Source organism: Ambystoma mexicanum, chromosome 6p (genome assembly GCF_040938575.1).
Source record: "Ambystoma mexicanum isolate Mex_15411 chromosome 6p, UKY_AmexF1_1, whole genome shotgun sequence".
NCBI lineage: Eukaryota > Metazoa > Chordata > Amphibia > Caudata > Ambystomatidae > Ambystoma > Ambystoma mexicanum.
Genome location: NC_090935.1, coordinates 495,983,191 through 496,001,433, shown reverse-complemented (window position 1 = coordinate 496,001,433; position 18,243 = coordinate 495,983,191). Strand labels below are relative to the sequence as shown.

At 45.6% G+C, this 18,243-nt stretch overlaps 1 protein-coding gene across 4 annotated transcripts in view; it reads left to right on the top strand.

The window, feature by feature from the left end:
* The window catches only part of MIER3 (MIER family member 3), a 465,034-nt gene that overhangs the window by 428,773 nt on the left and 18,018 nt on the right, over positions 1-18,243 (top strand). For 3 of the 4 annotated variants that reach the window (XM_069627309.1, XM_069627311.1, XM_069627310.1), the window contains exon 13: positions 16,391-16,545. In XM_069627309.1, coding sequence (XP_069483410.1) covers positions 16,391-16,545 — 155 coding nt within the window. The remainder of the gene's footprint in view (positions 1-16,390; positions 16,546-18,243) is intronic. The other variant, XM_069627312.1, reaches the window with a different exon arrangement.

Genomic DNA, 18,243 nt, shown 5'->3' with positions numbered 1-18,243 from the left:
GCATAAGATAGTCAGGGGTGATGAGCGAAGATGGTAAATTATGTGGGTTTTTAGGTTACATGGTAGTGGTTGGGAGGCATGTTGGCTGAAGAACCATGCTTTGAGGTTTCTGTGGAAAGACCTGAGAGGAGACCTGTGTGTGAGGAGCGGGTAGGTCTTGGTAGATTGGGCTTTGAAGATTTATTTTGTCAGGTATAATGGTGCCGTGTTCAATAGGCGTTTGTGTGTTAAAGGAATGGTTCGGCCAAAAAATGTTATTGCAAAAAAGATGGGCAATAATAAAAAGAAAATCGATTGGCACTTTTTTAAGTCCCTATGTAAAATTTCGGGAAAATTAAGCTCAAATTTGAAAAAGGAAGCACATGGGGGCATCCTTTTTGTGAAATGGATGCCCGCCTGTGCTTGCTTTTGTGCACTAATGAAGGAAAAGCCAGCCAGCTGTAGTAAACAAAAGCTACCACTGGGTCGCTTTTCTTTCATTGGTGCCGCGACTCGGAGGACGCAGACCGGAGACTACAGGCAGAAAAGCTGCAGCTTCATCTCGGTAAGTGCTATTTTTTTTTTTTAAAAATTAAGCACTAGCTGCGTGGTTTTTTTTTTCTAAGTTTTCCGGGCTGGAGGAGCCCGGAAAACTTAGAAATAAAACCACAGCTTTTGAAGCTACCGCACAAATAATACAACGTTATTGTGTTTGAAAACGCTGCAGTTTTTCTTTCCAAGTTTCTCAGGCTCCTTCTTAGAAAGAAAAACCGCAGCGTTTTCAAACACAACCGCGTTGTTTCTGCCTAAAGCTGCTTTCCTATTTGGGGCTTACGGGCTCCCCGTTTTCAAACACAATAACGTTGTATTTATGTGTGCGGTAGCTTCAAAAGCTACAGCAAACATAAATACAACGTTTTTAAAGCTGCGGTTTTATTTCTCAGTTATCTGGGCTCCTCCAGCCCGGAAAACCTAGAATAAAAAAATGCAGCTAGTGTTTATTTTTATTAAAAAAATAGCACTTACCGAGTTGCAGCTGCAGCTTTTCTGCCTGTAGTTTCCGGTATACGTCCTCCGAGTCCCGGCACCAATGAAGGAAAAGCCACCCAGTGATAGCTTTTGTTTACTACAGCTGGCTGGCTTTTCCTTCATTGGTGCCGCAAAAGCCAAAGCAAGCACAGCGGCGGGCATCCATTTCACAAAATGGATGCCCCCATGTGCTTCCCTTTGAGCTTCATTTTCTCAAAATTTTACATAGGGACTTAAAAATAATTTTTAAAAAAGTGGCAATGTATTTTTTTTTTATTTTTTTATTATTGCCCATCTTTTTTTTGCAATAAAAATGTTTGGGCGAACCATTCCTTTAAGGATAGTATTTTACATTTTATTCAGTCCTGTACTGGTAGCCAATAGATGTTTCTGAGAGATGGTATTTTTTTGGGACATTTAGGGCTGCTCTGATTGTGTTCTGTACTCTCTGGAGTTAATGTTTTTTGCTGTGGTTCCAGCAAAGAGGGAATTGCAATAGTCTGTCCTGGATAGAATTAGAGATCTAGCCAGAGTGCTGCAGTTGTCTGTGGTTAGGAACTGTCTGCAGGAGGTAATGAGTTTGATCAGTATAGGCTAATGCTGCGGTAATAGCGGTCACTTGTCTGGTTAGGGAAAGTGACGAGTCTAGGTAGACACCATCAATGTTATTGTTGTCAATATCAAATTGTTTGTAGGCTGATGGTAAGTTCTTTAGCTTGGCTAGGCTTCCTATGATGTGGAGCTCCGCTTTATCATTCAGACACAGTTCCTGTTGTGCCATCCAAGCTTGGATATTTAGGTATATAGTACTCAAGCACTTGGTGTCTAATTCGTGGTCTCCAGTGATTGGCAACAATATGTGCATGTCATCTGCATAGTTTGTTTAGGTGACGCCCAGATTATCAAGGCGATTGAAGAGGGGCTTAGTAACTATACTGTACAAAGTGGGAGAAACACAGGAGCCTTGTGGGACTCCGCAAGTGACAGCGGTAGGAGGTGTAGAGAAGACTCGCATGGTGCGATTGGCCAGGAATGATTCAATCCAATTTATGGCATTCATTGAAATGTAGGCAGCCTGATCTAGGTGATGACACAGGATATATGATAAGTTATTTATAACGCGCTTAATACCCAGGGGTTTCTAAGCGTAGACCCGGAGATCGAACCTGTGGTGCTCCATGTCATCTTGCTTCCAAGGCGAGCATGCTGTCCCTGTGCTATCATCCCGAGACAAATTACTGAAAGGAATGATATGATATTGGTTGTTGTGGTTTACTAGGTCGAATGCTGCCAACAGGTCTTGGAGATGTAGGATAGCTCTGATTTTGATCCATTTGGATGTTTAAGTCCAGACGTGCGTACCATGGCCAGGACAGAAGCCCGATTGGCGAAGGCCATGGAGGTTGACTGGTTTCAAGGTGGTTCTGTATTTGTGTGTAGGCTACTCTGTCAATTTCTAGTAGGAAGGGTACTGTTGTTATGGGCCGATAGTTCATCTGCACATTCAGGTCTAATTTAGGCTTCTTTCTGATTTTTAGGTACTTTGTTGGACATGAAGGAGTTATTAATCAGCATTGTGATAAATGGGGCCATATTTTCGACGCAGTCTTTAATGAGTGTGGCTGGGCAGGCACCCCCTTTGCATCTCAAAGCTTTTAGTCCCTTTATGATTTTGATTATTTCATCCGTGGTGATGGCGGTGAATTAAAATCTTGTGTATGATGTAGGTGGAGGAGGATATGTGGCTATGGGTTGGACTGTCTGTGTGATCTTACGTTTATTTTTGTTGATTTTATTTTGCAGAAGGGTGATCTGGTCAGTAAGCGCCTTTTTGTATGTTCATGCCCCATTGCTGGTCTTTGGTACAGTTGGCTGGGGTCATGGGTGGGGATTCCAGTTTGCGTAGGATGGAGAATAGTTCTCTTGGGCCTGAAGTTGCATTCTCAATTCTAGTGTTGTAGGCGTTTCTTTTGGCTAGAATTGTCTTTTGTATTCAGTGGCTAGTATATTGAATTGCTGTTTATTTCACGCGGTAGGTTTATTTCTTTTCCATAGGCGCCATAGGCTCTCGACATTTTCTTTTTTTTACTTTGGAGGTCTTTGAGGCTAGGGTTGTACCAGGAGTTGGTGTGTGCAAGGGGCTTGGCTTTGTGAATGCCTAGAGGAGCCACTTTGATAGCTGCCTGCATGGTTTGGTTGTAGAGGGCCACTAAGGATGTTGGGCTAGCCGTGTTTTCTATGCGGGTGGTGAGAGTTACTAATAGTGGGAGCACATTGTCAGGTTTGATATTGTGATTGTTGCGGGTAGGAGCAACAGTTTGGATAAGCTAGGCTGAGAGTTCTTATGGTGAAGAGTATAACAATTCTGACCAAGGGCAAGGATCGTTATTGGATATGTCAGTACTGCAGTTAAGGTCCGCAAGCCAATCCAATGTGCAGCCTTTAGCGTGAGTAGGGTTGGTGATACGCAAGGTGAAGCCCTGTGATTCAATAGTGCTAGCAACTGAGGTGGCATGAGCGTCTGTGATGTCATTGAGTCCTAGGTTGAAGTCTCCTAAGAGTAGCACTTTGGACTGTGGCTTTGTGTCTGTTGCTAGAAAAGCTGTTATCCTCGAATGGGGTGTGTACTGGGCTTGGGGGGGGGGGGGCCTGTAGATAAGGTGTAAGGAAAGGGAAGATGTGGTTGATGACGTTAGCGTGATGGAAAGCAGTTCTCCTGCTGGGAAGGCTTGGCAAGTGATTTCTCTCGGGCCTAGGTTAGATTTGGTGATGATTGCAACTCTGTCTCTTTGGATGTCCTATCTTTCCGTTGATGGAGTATCTTTGGGTATAGCAAGCAATGGGGCAGGGCCAGTGGCTGGGTGCAGCCAGGTTACAGAGATGATGAAGTCCTTGGAGGTAATGAGGTCAGCAATATCCAGTGCGTGAGTTAGGATGGACCTTGCATTGGTAAGTGCGCCCTTAATGTGGTTTAGGGTGTCTTTTGCTGGACCTTATTGAGGGCAGAGGTGGCTTTGCTCAGGTTAGGATTTTGATTGTTCCCCCACTCCGCTGATGGATTGGCTGTTGGGAGTAAGATTGGACATGTGAGGGTTTGGGTAGCAGCATTAGGGTCTACAGAATTGGAGATGGTTACTTTGGGGTTGACTCGGAAGGAGTTGAATCTTCTAATCAGCTGTCACTTTCTAGGGTAAGGTGTTGTTTTTTGTCCTATCATTAAGTCTTCTATTTCTCACGGAGATGGTTTGGGGAGTGATGGTGAGTGGGCCAACACTGTATGGTGCATGGTGGTTCGAAGTGGAATGTTCAACTATGGTCTGTGACGCAAGTTGGATTCATGTCTAGATATCCTGTGTGCAGTGCATGGGCAGATTTTTGATGGTGGGTGCTATGGAAATATCCTGGTGCTGCATGTACTGTAGTGGGTGAGGCCAATATCACGTTGTGGGTTAGAGTGGAAGCCATGTTGGCGATGTGTTTGGGTGGGGGTTGGAAAGGGTGCATTTGGGGGAGGAAGAGGGAGGGAGGGTTGGATGGTGAGTGGGTTGGGGAGTATTTTGGCCATGCGCAGTATGCATGTGTAATTCCCCTGTGGGCGTGGGAACCAGTTGACCATTTTGCAGGCTAGTGTTCCTGCAGTGAAGGCGGACATGTTGGGAGAGCTGCACCACCTGTTCAAAATATCATTCAGCTCCCAAACAATTCATACACTTTTAAGCATAGGTATTGATTATATAGATGGGGTTGGGAAGCTAGCAGCGATGAAATAGTGCTGAGGGTTTGCCAGTGTATACAAAGGGTTCTGGTGGGAGGTGGAGAAGATGCAGCATACTGTCTAGACTCTAGGGTACTGTGTGAGCAGATTTTAACGTACTGTAAGTGCCCACAATGATACGTATGCAACGTACAATAGTATGATCATAGTCAGCAGTCTACAATATGATTTAGATGCTATACGGTGGGTGAGACCAAGTATGTACTGGGCAGACAATGTGGGACGATGCAGTAAGACCAGATCCAATATGCATTAGGATAATACCAATAAGCGAGGAGCATCAATCATTGAGTGCATGCAATAAGCAGTGTACAATATGATCTGATTTAAATCTCAGACAGTGTACCAAATGATTTAAGGTAAACGGAGTAGTTGAGCTTTAGTGTACTTAAAATATAACTAGGCAAGATGCATGCGCAGCCACACAGGCAAGGGTATACATTCTGTGAGTGTTGGTCAATAGCAGAGATTACAGTGCCAACGCTACAACATACAAGTTACTATGTGCTCCAGGATGAGGCTGTCAAGCAGAGAGTGTGTACGGTTTCAGATTTTGAGTGCATCAGCGAGTACTGGGTTTGGACGGACAGAGTGAGCTGAGCTCCGGTTGCTTAATGACAAACACAATGCGATGTGGTAGGATAGTCATTTCTGTAGGGACTGTAGGTGCAGCGAAGGCAAGGGCTGCGTGACCCACTATCCGTGCCGGTATTGGAGGTTATGCCTGGGAGCAGTGATTAAACAGGAGCGGAGTTTGGAGCAAGGGGGGTTCGCACATAGTCGGGTGTTAGGAAGTGCCTGCCACCGGTGGCGGCCCATCTGCTTCTTCGGGGGGTTCACGGTGCAGACCATCAAGTCGTTGCTCGGCATGAATCTACCTCATCCGGCTCTGCGGGTTACAAATGCAACCTCTGTAGGTGTTCCTGGACACTAGCTGGGTACAAGTGTCCGGAAACTTTGCAGACAAGATCACTATAGTGTTTAGAGACCCTAAAGTATGTTGCGGCCACCTGCATAACTTGTGCACAGTGTCCACATGAATGCCACGCGTGGCCCATGGCATGATAATGTGACCATGTATGGGGCTACGTGTAAGTATGGCTAGCGCTGCAACCCACGTAACTTTGATCACATGATACCCTTGTTAGTCTGCACTACTACTGTGCTTAATAAGCATATGAGCACCAGCTGCCGGATCACATCATTGTTATTGATATTGTTTATTGATCGTGCATTGATATTGTTAGCCTGCACTACTACTGTGCTTAATAAGCATATTAGCACCAGCTGCCCGATCACATCATTGCTATTGATATTGCATCACCATCTAGATTAATCTAGGCCCACTAGCAAATGGCCTTTGTCGCTACTCTGCTTAATTACTGAGACTGCAGCCACACTCTTATTCTTCATCATCACTAAGATTGCATCTAGGCCCACCAGCATATGTTGCCTATGGAGATATATATATGGCTTCTGGTTCGGCATCACCATTTCTGACTACCTAGATCCTGTTACTGCGCACCACTCCGAGACTGTACTTGGGCCCATTAGTACCTGTTACCCAATCCTGTTGATACTGCACTAATACTGATCTTTACGTAGCATGCTCACTCGTTCCACCTGCGGCCAGCATCGCACGGCTTCCACATTACCCATGCCTAATCTAAATCTGCTGGACTAGCCTACAGTGCTCATATGTATTAGCCCATTTTGCTCAAATGTTTCAGTCCATTGTGTTCAAATTAAGTAGACTAGCCCACTATGTCCAAATGTATTAGCCTATTGTGCCCAAAGTACTAGCCTAGACCTGACTAGCCTACGGGGTTCAAATGTATTAGCTTATATTCGACTAGCCTATTGCACTGAACTACTGTGCTGACACACTCTGTCTTAATGTGCAGATTGGAGTAATTACCACTGCACTATACTACTTTACTGTGTTTTACCTGATCTCGAGGCAGTATGTACACTACCTTGCCAAACAGTCTCCTTGGGCATACTCCTCACACTAGGTGTATCAACTAGTCTCTCTCTAGTCCATCCACGTGTATACCACCTACTCGTTATATTCCAACTACCATGGCAATTGCCCTGACCCCTGTGCCCACTCCCACTATTCCGACTCTTGATGAACTATCAAGCAAACTAAACCCCTTCCAGGGACCACTCAACCAAAATAACCCCTGTAACATTGCTTATAGAAACGCTAGACTTCGCACTCGATTGCCCAAACTATTTGAACCTCTGGCAAAGTCTGTGACTATCATAGACTGCCAGAGAAAGAGCTTACCTAACAGACAAAACTATAAAAAAGATGTCTATTAATATATCATCACCCTAAACACCACTTAGCTTCTCCCAGACTAAATTGCAAAAATACAAGCCCCATTTTGGGGCATATACCAATGAAGTTATTTCCAGCACCCCTCCCCTTCTCTCACTAGACAACACTGCATCAAACCTAAAAGGGGCCTTAATAAACTCAAGATCAATAGTCGTGCACGCTACAGAGATTGCTGACCTCATTGCAGCAGAAAAGTAAGACTTCTTAGCCATTACTGAATCTTGGCTACATGATGCAGCAGGCCCTGCCCTTACCTTAGCAGTGCCGGACGAATACACCATTCTGAGAGCCGATAGACACGAATCACGAGGAGGAGGCATAGCCATTATCGCAAAATATAGCCTAGCCATGAGATTAGCCCCTTTCCTAGACATCATCCTTCTCAGTCAATACCTACCGCCAACTACCAAACTCTTAATATCCATCTCATATATAGACCGCCTGGCCCCATTGGCACCTTCAACTAAGACATCGCCACTATTCTGTCGAATAACTTAAAAAGTACTTCACAAATCCTACTGCGGGGGACCTTCATTTGGGATTTAATTACCGGAAGAGAAGGATCTCCTTATCAATGTCCTGGAGCTACGGGCAGTGTTTTGGACCCTCAAGTCATTCCTTCCGTCTCTGAAGGGCAAGGTGGCGAGGATCTTCACGGACACCACCACAGTGTTCTGTATCAGGCAAAAAGGAGGCATCTGATCCCTGGTGCTCTCCAGGAAAGTGCAAGACTTATGGCACTGGGCTGTTGGACAGGAAATGTTCCTTGTCCCTCTTCACCTAGCAGGAGTCCAGAACACCATCGCGGATTCCCTCAGCAGGGAATTGCGCTCCTACCACGAGTGGGAATTTCGTCTGGACCACATCTTCGCCAAGTGGGTCAGGCCCCAGATCGATCTGCTTGCGACGGTGGCGAACGCCAAATGCCAGAAGTTTGCCAGCAGATTCCACTAACCGAGGAGCCTGGGGGACGCGTTCTCCTTCCTGTGGGAAGGGATGTTCCTGTAGGCATTTCCTCTGTTGCCTTTCCTGCTACGAGTCATCAATACACTCAGTGTCAGTGCAGGATGATACTCATTGCCCCGGCGTGGTTGAGGCAGATTTGGTATCCGGACCTTCTCAAATGGTCTGCGTCGCCTCCGGTCAAGCTACCAGAAGGTCCCGGATCTACTGCATTGACGGGTATTCCAGGGAGGAGTCGAGAGTCAGCCAAGCAGTGCTGCGCAAACTGTTCGTTTGACGGGAGTCTGTTCCAGAGGTAAGAGTTGATTGCTTCTGTTGAGCCTTGCCACCTCCCGTGGTTGTGTAATTTTGTACTGCTGTGTATTCTTTATTCATGAGCATGTGAATCCATGCTAGACCCCATGCTGGAGTAGGAAAAGGTTACTTACCTATAACGATTGTTATCCAGCATGGGTCTGGCATGTATTCACATGCGAACCCTCCCTCTGTGGCTTTTCTTGGTCATACTGCCAATTTACGTGCTTACCAAATCTGACAATGGCTGCCAGAGGGAGGAGCTTAGGGAGAGGACTGTCATTGGATGGGGCAGTATGACCCAGCGGACAGTGATTGGTTTAGAGATGAAATACAGTTTGTGAATGAAACCGTTATTCTTTTTACCGAGGATTCCTAGCCTGGGAATATTCATGATCATGTGAATCCATGCCAGACTCATGCTGCAGAACAATAGTTACAGGTATGCAACTTGTTGCATACTGACTGCTCCTCTCAAGTCATCCTTGACACCTTCTCTTCTCCTACTTCCTTCTCCACTTGTTGTGTCCCCTGTTAGGCTAGAATTGATGTAGTAACCCTGTGGGAGACTACACAACCCTTGTCCGCTTGGTATTAGGTAGCCCTCCTATTATTATAGGCCTGTACTACACAAGTTGTTAATGTGACTGAGCAGCTAGGCTTATCTCAAGAGGGGTAAATATGAGCTGCAGAGCTGTAGCAATTAAATCCACAAATACAAGTAGCCAAGTAACACTTATGCTCAAGGTTTTTGTTATAAAGTATTTAATAGTTTTTAAATAAGCATTCTTTAAAAAGGGCAACTTAAGTAGCAATCAAATACACTTTAAAATATGTTTTCAGAATCAACACAAAGCTAGTAGATACTCTTTAGAGAATTCTTACATGCTTCCTACACCATGAGGTGACTTCACGAACTAGGACAGTAATGCAGTAATGGCATTTATCACTAGTACGTTTTGTAGATTCGGAGGTTTGGAGAAAGGTTAAGGGAAGGAAAAAGATTAAACTGGTTCTCGGGGAGAATGTGAGCACTTTCAATCTTCCAATGAAGTCTAGATACCCTTTCCCAGCAATAATAGTTAATAACCAGGTTATCACCTAGGAGGGAAAGTAAGTATCAAAGTTAAATGAACTAGAAGAGTCTGCAGGGAGCCAGGACAGGCAAAGTCAATTGGAGCACAGTATATGGAGCGGAGGCAGTTCTTAGATGACAAGGTCTTGCGCAAAGTTAGAGATTTTGTTGAAGAAAAATCACTGTAGGGTCACAAGCTGTTACACTCTTGCAGGGTAGAGCTGAAATCAACTCTAGCAAAGTAGCTACTGCAGGTCTCAACTGAGAAGAGCAAAGCTAACAAAACTGAGGTAAGGTCTAACCAAAGGTACTGTTCTGACATGGGGTAGAGTGGTCCAGCTGGCTTCTGTCTGGTTGCAGCGATGCAGATCCTGGGTTCCTGGGCCTCACTCATGGGTACAAGAGGGAGGACGTCTGGAGGACTCCTGTGGCAGCAATTCTGAGGTCGGCAGGAGCTACGGGCTCTTTACAGATCAGCAGCACTTTGTGGTTTCAGCGCTCGGTAAACGGCACCACAGCATATCTTGGATACCGGTTGGGCTTCCTTCACTCCCTGTGACCTCCACTCTGGTGAGGGGACTTGAGCTCGGCTTGTCTTGCTTCTGGGGGGTCTTGCGGAGCCTCCTGGAGCTTCTGGCCGGAACAGACATTGCACTTGACTACGGATTTCTTGACCCCTGCCACTCGTTCTGCAGCAGCAAAGAAGTACAGCCATTCGGGGAAGGGGGTCCAGTAGAGTATGTCTTGGGGGGTTAGTTAGTCCCACTAACCCAAGTCAAGAAGTTGTCCCTTCCAGAGCTTCTCTTGTCGATTAGAAAAAGGAGTTTCAACACAGCAGCAGGGCTTCACCGGGCAATTAATATGTCCAGGAGGATGCAGCAAGCTTCATTCAGTGTATTTGTCGGGTTGTTCTTCCCAGTGGTTGACTGTCTTCAGTCCCAAAACCCTTGCCTTTTAAGCAGGTTTCTCCCATTCATGCACAGCCTAGCTGTCACTCACAGCAGGGGGGCTGCTCTGCAAGGACAGCCAGCCATCAGAACTGGGTGCATTCAGGCATTCCTAAAGACAAAGGACAGGTGTTTCAGGCACCTCCCTCACTTCCTGCCCTTTCAGACACACTGGAGCCAGAGGCAGGTTTCAGTACTGAAGCTCACCAAAACGAACAAAGGGTTCAAACCTGGCTTGGCGTGCAGAGTAAACCCGAAGAAAGACATCACAAAGAGAAAATGGTTAAAAAAGAAGATTGGGCCATTTTGACAAAATGGTCACTCATGTGTGCTATACTGCAGCTGAGGATTCAACCTGCGGTAGAAAAGCACAATGGTAGGAACATTTAAACCACTGCCACCAGCCATTTAAAGTAGTGAGCGTAACATACAAAATGTTACTTGAGTAGGTAGGAAAAGGGCTACTAATTAACCCCCCCACAACTCAACATAAAATGGAGTGTGCTGGACCTACAAAGAGAACAGGTAAGTAAAGTCAATTTCACTTTACTATTCTTGGGAACAGTAGTTCTCATACGAAAAGATATTGAAACCTTATGAGAAATCTAAGGGACTTCTCTGTGGCACAGCACTGAAGGTGCTTTGTGTCCCCATACAAAAAGTAGATGCCTATGGAGTTTGTCAGGCGCCAAAAACAAAGGGTATATATAATCCAAATAAGATCAAAACACATGAGGGAGAGAGAAAAAGGGCACACTCACTCCAGGGTTAAAATTTGAAAAGTCCTAAAGTCCAGCGAAAGAGCTGGGGGGTCTCTAATGTGGGAGGGATTAAGCAAAAATGAAAATTCTCCCTAACATCCCCAGGGATTTACTCTTTCGCCCTGGCCTTTTACATCTACTTACCTCAGCTGGCACTCCTCATTGTCCCCCAACTTCCAGTGTTATGCTGAGGACAAGCAACTCTTCAAACTTCCTGCTGACCCTCTTGCACCTTCCATCACCCATGACTGCCCTTCTTCCATCCAGGCCTGGTGCACTTCCTATGATCTCTGCCTGGTGATCCTTCCCATTGGGTTCCCTGCTCCCGACTTCTTCCCTTCACTCTGGCCTTCCTCCAAGGGCTCCTCCCCTGGCCCCTCATCTGAAGCCAGAAAACTTGGAGTTATCTTCGACTCCGCTCTCTCCTTCCTCCCTCACACTTAGGAAATTATCAAGAAGTCCCACTTTCAGCTCTTCCTTCTCAAAGGAATTCTACCTTTTTGTCACCTTCCCCCAGAAGCTCAATGTTACCCGAGCCCTGGTTCTCTAGGCTTGACTATTGCAATAGCCCCCTCTTGAATCTTCCTCCTTCCACTCTGTGACCCCTCTAGGTAATCCAGAATAGGGCAGCAAGACTTATCCTTTTCCTCAAGCCCAGAGACCATATCTTGCCTGGCCTAAAGTCTTTGCTGGCTCCCAGTTGCTTCATGGATTAAATTCAAATCCCTCTGTATCATCCACAAGGCTGTCTGAGGTCCGGGACCACACTATCTACAACTCTTAATTAATATTCCCCCCCTTGGACACCTATGCTCCTGGGGCACTAACTTTGTGTGTAAAGCGTTTTGCTAAACTGAGGTCAGGAGGTCGATCTTTAATCAGCTGGCTCCCTTCTTTGGAACAGCTTCACTCTTCATCTTGAGCAGGACTTTCTTAAATTCCGGAAGCTCCTCAAGACTTTCCTCTGCACCTCCTACCCCCTCCTTCTCTTCTTGTTTGGTGTTCAGGGCTCTTATGCATCCGTCTTGGGGCCCTGACCTACCACACCGAATCGCCCCAGCTTATGTCTATCCTCAGCACTTGCTTTGGCTCACCCTCCACCCTGGAAGCTTGCACCTACCTTACATTGCACTTCACCTGTTGCACACCCATGAGCACCACAGCACATATCCCATTCTCCCTCCCTTCTGCACTTGCACGTTCTGAACACACAAGGCAAGAAGGCATAGTTAGGTTCATTGTCTGGCGCCCCCCTCACCCTCAAGCTGGATTTAATATTATGTATTTCAATTGTTTTCATATCCCCTTGTCCTCCTCCCAGTTGCCCTGTGGGTGCTTTGAAACAGTATGTACTTCCTGTATAAGGTGCTAACAAGCAAACAATAAATAGTGAGATCTGCACCCCCCCTTTTGTGGAGTTCAGTATCCCTTTTCTCACTGCTTCTGTAACTTTTCTTCTACAGTGACAAGGCTACCTGAATGGCTCATGGCAGTTTTTGGGTAAGATTTTCATAGTCATGATAAATCTTCCTGACCTGTATCAACCCCAGAACCTTCTGATTTTACTGGTGGATTTGTCCTTACTCCTCTGTGTGGGAATCTTTTTCTCACACTCACAGAATTTTTTACTCTTTTTATGGTTGTCATTTTGTAAGTCTCTCCATCGTGCCTTTTTAAAGGGTATCCTCTTTGACAACTTTTTTGCAATAAGTGCCCATTGTTTCTGGGTTGCCCTAGGGGCTCCCTTTTTAACTTTCTCTGGCTAATCTTATGAAAACTACACTGCCCAAGGGTAGAAAGGATCTTTGGATCCCTTTTACAATATATTAAGTAAGACCAGCAGACCCCCAACCTTATGTGGAGTGCTGGAGATACTGAGTATCCCCTTTCTCCTTTTAAATGAACATTTGTTACAAGGACAAGCTTACCTTTAATGGCTGGTTACAGTGAACTTTTTAATTAATTTAGTGCACCTTTACCGTGGGCTGTTTGAACAGCCCCGGTAAAGGCACCCATGGATGCTTATTTTACCAAAATGGCTTGTCTTATTTCTTCGACATTTTAGTGTTCTTTGTACTTTCTTGTTCTGTCCCCTGGATGACGCGGGTAATTCCTTTGTGATTATTTTAATCTTAGTCGATGACAAAATGGATGCAATACTGCAGCTGATTTTTCAGCCTGCGGTAAAAACGCACAATGGTAGGATAATGAAACCACTGCCACCATCAATGAAATGTAGTGAAGGTAACATAAAAAATGTTGCACGTTTAAGTAGGAAACGGGGCTACTAAGTAACCCGCCAGTACTGCCACATAAGATGGGTTATACTGGACCTACATAGGAAAAATAGGTAAGTAAAGTCAATTTCACTTTACTGCTCTTTGGAGCAGTAGTTTTTCCAAGAGAAGGTATTTAAGCCTCAAGAGAAATCCAAAGGACTTCTCTGTGACGCTGCACTGATGGTTCTGCGTGTCACAATACAAAAGGTGATGCCTATGGAGTTTGTCAGACTTCAAAACTAAAAAACACTGAGTCCAAATCAGATCAAAAATACATAAGAATGAGAAAAAGGTCACTCAATCCAAGATAAAAATTAAGTCCTTAAATCCAGCAAATTAATAATTTCTTTAATGTCATTTAGTTTACATAATAAACTTTTCACATAACGGAAGAAAAAATACATATAAAAATATAAACTATACCACTTTATTGATAAACACATTATACCAAGCACAAATCTGGGGGTCTCTAAGGTTGAAGGGAATTGGCACAGAAATGAGAATTCTCCCTAACAGGCGGGAGTCCTGTCGACTCCACACCCAGGCTCCAGAGTGTCCTTGAAGGCAGGAAGCGAGGGAGGAGTCCAAAACTCTGCAGCCCTTTGTCGTCCAGCATGAGTGCGAGATTCCAGTTCAAACTGGAAGGCTGGCTGTTCTGAAAAGACTGCCAACCCCCCAAGTTTGAATGTTGCAAGGCTGTTTTGATTGGCTGGGTTTCTGTATAAGAGCCTGCACCTGGAAGCTGAAGAGTTAGTCAACCCCTGGAACCAAAACCGAAGAGGATGAAGGAAAAGCAGCTGAGATGATTTTCAGTGACCAGAGAGCCTGCTGTGTAACCAGAGCCTTTTGTAGCCCTTCTTCCAATCAACCTGGGGACTCCGAAAGTAATGACACTGACCCAGAGCCTGGGGAGACCCACTAGACTCAAGACCTGCATTTTGAGCCATCTCACACTGTGCTGCAACCTTGCTGGCTCCAATACCCTGGGGCCTCGAGCCATTGTGCGGTGCAGTCTTCCAAATTCTGAATCTCGTTGAAACTTGGTGGGCATCCTGCTGCATCGCCAAAGGCACAATTCCAGTCTGAAGTGTCCCCCTCATCAGAGTGCTGGACCTTGTAAACAACAAGTGATATTCTGTCTTCTGTGCTCCTGAAAAAGGTGCCAAATCCAAAGCCACATCCAGCCGCAAGAAAACCTTGCATATAGACTTCTCACATTGATCCCTGCTGCAAAGTCTATTTCATGTTCCTGTTTTCAGTCACCACGACAAGGAATCCACAGAATAGGTTTTTTGCTGCAGGTCCTGAATTCGCCCTGCTGCAAAATCCTCTGCTGAGGTACTGTTGGCTTGGGCATTTACCTACCTTAAGTCTCTTGTGATTCCTGTGTAGTTTTGGGGTGTTTGCTTCGATTGTGTGGCTTCTTGTCAGTTCACCCAGGCCCACTGCTGCAATCCTCCTAGGGTGTCTTCTGTGAAGCCCCTGGACCCTCAACTAACATAGTAAAATACTCGCCTGTTTGAACAGTCTTCCTTAGGAACTGACTTTTACTACTTAACCTATCCTGACACTGCCTTTTGGACACTAGACCCTAGTGCCCCTGCCCCCTTCTGCCACTGAGAACACTCACTCAGGCTCCAAGCATAAGGGAAAGACTTTTAAAGGATTGGGCATTTTGCCTACAAAATAGAATAACTGTTTAAAAGTTACTTACTTCTTGGTAACCAACTCTGAGAGTGAACAGTTACAAAAATTATAAGGTTATTTTACTCACCTATACTTAACTATTTCTTTCAGAGAATTAGTGTGCAAGTTTCACAACTGGGTCTTGCTTCCGCTTACCTGCTGCTATCCTGTACAGAATAAGTCTGCATTAGGTTTTACCTACCTAGAATAGCCTTGGGTCATTCATAACCCGTAACACTGGGTTTAGCTTTCTCTGGTCTGTTTTAGACAGTCTTAGATTTACACCTGCCTTTAAGTTGCTTATAGCTCCTGTAAAAAAGTGTATAGGTTTTACTTACCTGGAGTATAATTGTCATCCTAAAATAAGTTGGTTATTACTTCCCTTAGTCGCGAACTAAAAAGCAACTGTAATTTAATATTACACCCCAAGGGCCAACTACCCTAGAATAACTGTTAGCCTTAATCAGAGTAATAGGTTTATACTGTTCCTACAATCTGTTTTACTAAATCAGAAAAGTATATTGTCCAGTTGATAGGACTGTGATTTCTTGCTGAGCGTCACGGTACAACTTTACTACCCTGGTATTACTGAAAGTAATCTAAAAGTAACTATTGGTTTTGGCTTCCCTAGTGCTCCTGTTATGGGTTCCAAATAAGGTTATATGCTTTGGTTTGTGCATCTTCAAGCATAGTGGTGTCTTTTTATAACGGTGGTTATGTGTAATGCGAGTACTGCCTCCCTCCGCCCCCTTTTTAAGATTTGTCTGGGCCTACTTATATTTAAATAAACCATGTATTTTTACAATACAGTTTTTCAGTGTTTCTTTCCATTGGTACTACAATTTCATTTGTACTGATTCTACAGCCCTCTCTCCCTCCTAAAATAGCCTGGCTGCTCTGTCTACGCTACCCTGAACTCAGGTGGTACAGCCTTATACTAAGAGTGGAGTCTTGTACTGCCTCAGTTGAATGCTTTTACGAAGCCCTTAGTTGAAAAACTGTCCTAACAATCATACATGGCTATTACTGAAAAGCCCATGCTGGAGCCTAGTATAAAGTTCAGTAAACATATTGTAATATTCTAGCTCAAACGAGATATGCAAAGTGTGGTTCTCAAACGGATGCAAGGTGATAAAATCCTGCTGCAGGTAAGTAAGGTTTCCCCGATTATTCCTGTCCAGTATGTATGTTTTGGGAGATTGATAAATTAAGAATTCTGTTGCCAACACTTTACTTAATGTTTATCTTTTCACAGGGACTACATGGATCGTTTAGTAGATGAAGCAGAAGCCCTGGGAGTTGGGGAACATTCTTCCACCTTGAATCCCAACAGTAGAAATGAAAACATTCCTGACACTCAGTTCAGTATTCTGAGCTCTATCGCTACAAACGATTTGACAGGTATTTATAGTAAGTGGAAAAAAGAGCTTTTCATTTATTTATCAATTTAACTTTTCACTTACTTTCTTAGCCCCCCCAGAAAAATGTCAAATCGAGTATTGTGCTTACCTTTTATTCCAATATAGATATTATTAACTGTTTATTTTGTGCCCACAAAGCTGGGAACACCAGGAAATGGTCACTGAGTTGTAGTGATTTTTTACATTTTTTTCCCCTTCTGCCAATCCCCCACACCAACACACACCCCGTTGAGAAATTTCCCAAATCAGTCCTGGAGACAGGTTTTTGGGAGGCCACCTTATTTATGGTAAATCGGGAAGACACTGAGGTTACGCAAGACCCAGTGGAGGAAAGGTAGCTCAACATTCGGCTTAGTCTTAGAAAATGTGAGTGTTCGAAGTTGGTATATATAAATAGAACTGTTACGTCCCGTCCCCTTTCCTCCATACTGTATGGGCGTCCCTTCCAAGGAACGGGAGACGGAACCCTTTTCACCAGAAAAAACCTTCCCCTTTAAATTTAGAGGGGTGCGGCCCAGGGAGCATGCACTGCCCTGTCTCCGCCCTCCGGCGCCACACCTCGGTCCCCTTTTCCGCGTCGACGGGAATGGGCCAAATTCACCAGCGCTCCTGGGTTTGGCTTCGGCGATGTATTTCCACGCACGGACACTTTTTCCTTGTCTTCTTTTTTCTCTTTTTGTCATTCAGGTACTCTGTCCGCAGGCATCACGCTCCTCCCTGACGCATTTCGACTTCTACAGGGTTCAGCAGGTGTCAAGCCTGCAAAGGGCTATTCCCAACTTCAGACTGCCACGCCCTCTTCCTACGTTGCCTTGGTCCAGACCGCGGTTGGCAAGCTTTTTCAGCGTGTGGCTCGCTGTCTTCGAAAGCGCTGAAGAACAGACTTGCCAGGTGGAGAGAGCTCTTCCAGAAGTCGCCTCCAGAGGACCTCAAGAAATTTGTGAAACATCGATCTAGGCCCAAGGTAGGGCCGATATTCTCCATCGCACCCCCTAAGGGAGACTCCTTCTCAGGAGGGACCGGTCAGGTCCTCCTACCAGCACGTGCACCTAGGCAGTTGCAGCTTCCGGCCACCTGGATGAGGGATCTTCAGATCCTCCCGGTGACAGTGTTGAGGGACCGGAATGTTCTTTCACCAGATCTTCGCCCGAGGGGCTCCGCCCTTGTACCAGCACCATGTCCGAGGGGCTACGCCTGAATACCAGCAATATGTCCAAGGGGGCGCCTAAATGCAACTCTACCGACCCCTGGTTCAAAGGTGCCACACCTACCGGGCCTAGGCCTGAGGAGCAGGGTAGGCCTTGTGATCCACACGCAAGAGTCTTGGACGAGGCCGGGCCCAATGTGCTGAGCAACACATCACAGGCACGTGGCAGGCAGCTCGACAAAATAGCCGCCGCGCCAGACAGGCACCCGTCAGACGCCATTCCAGGAATTTGGCGAACGAGTGTCAAGGTGGGCCCGGCCTCAACCAGGTACGTGGCATACAGTCTACCCCTCTTTTGTGCAGGCCTACAGTCTACCCCTCTTTTGCGCAGGGCAGCTTTCCTTTGCATCCATATATACAGGGTACGCAGCAGCGCCCCGCTACCCCATCAGCACCCCCTGCCATGGCCTCGGCCAGTGAAGAAGTTATCGTGAAGTCACCTCGGATTGGGGTTATCATCAAAGACGCCATCAGAGAAGT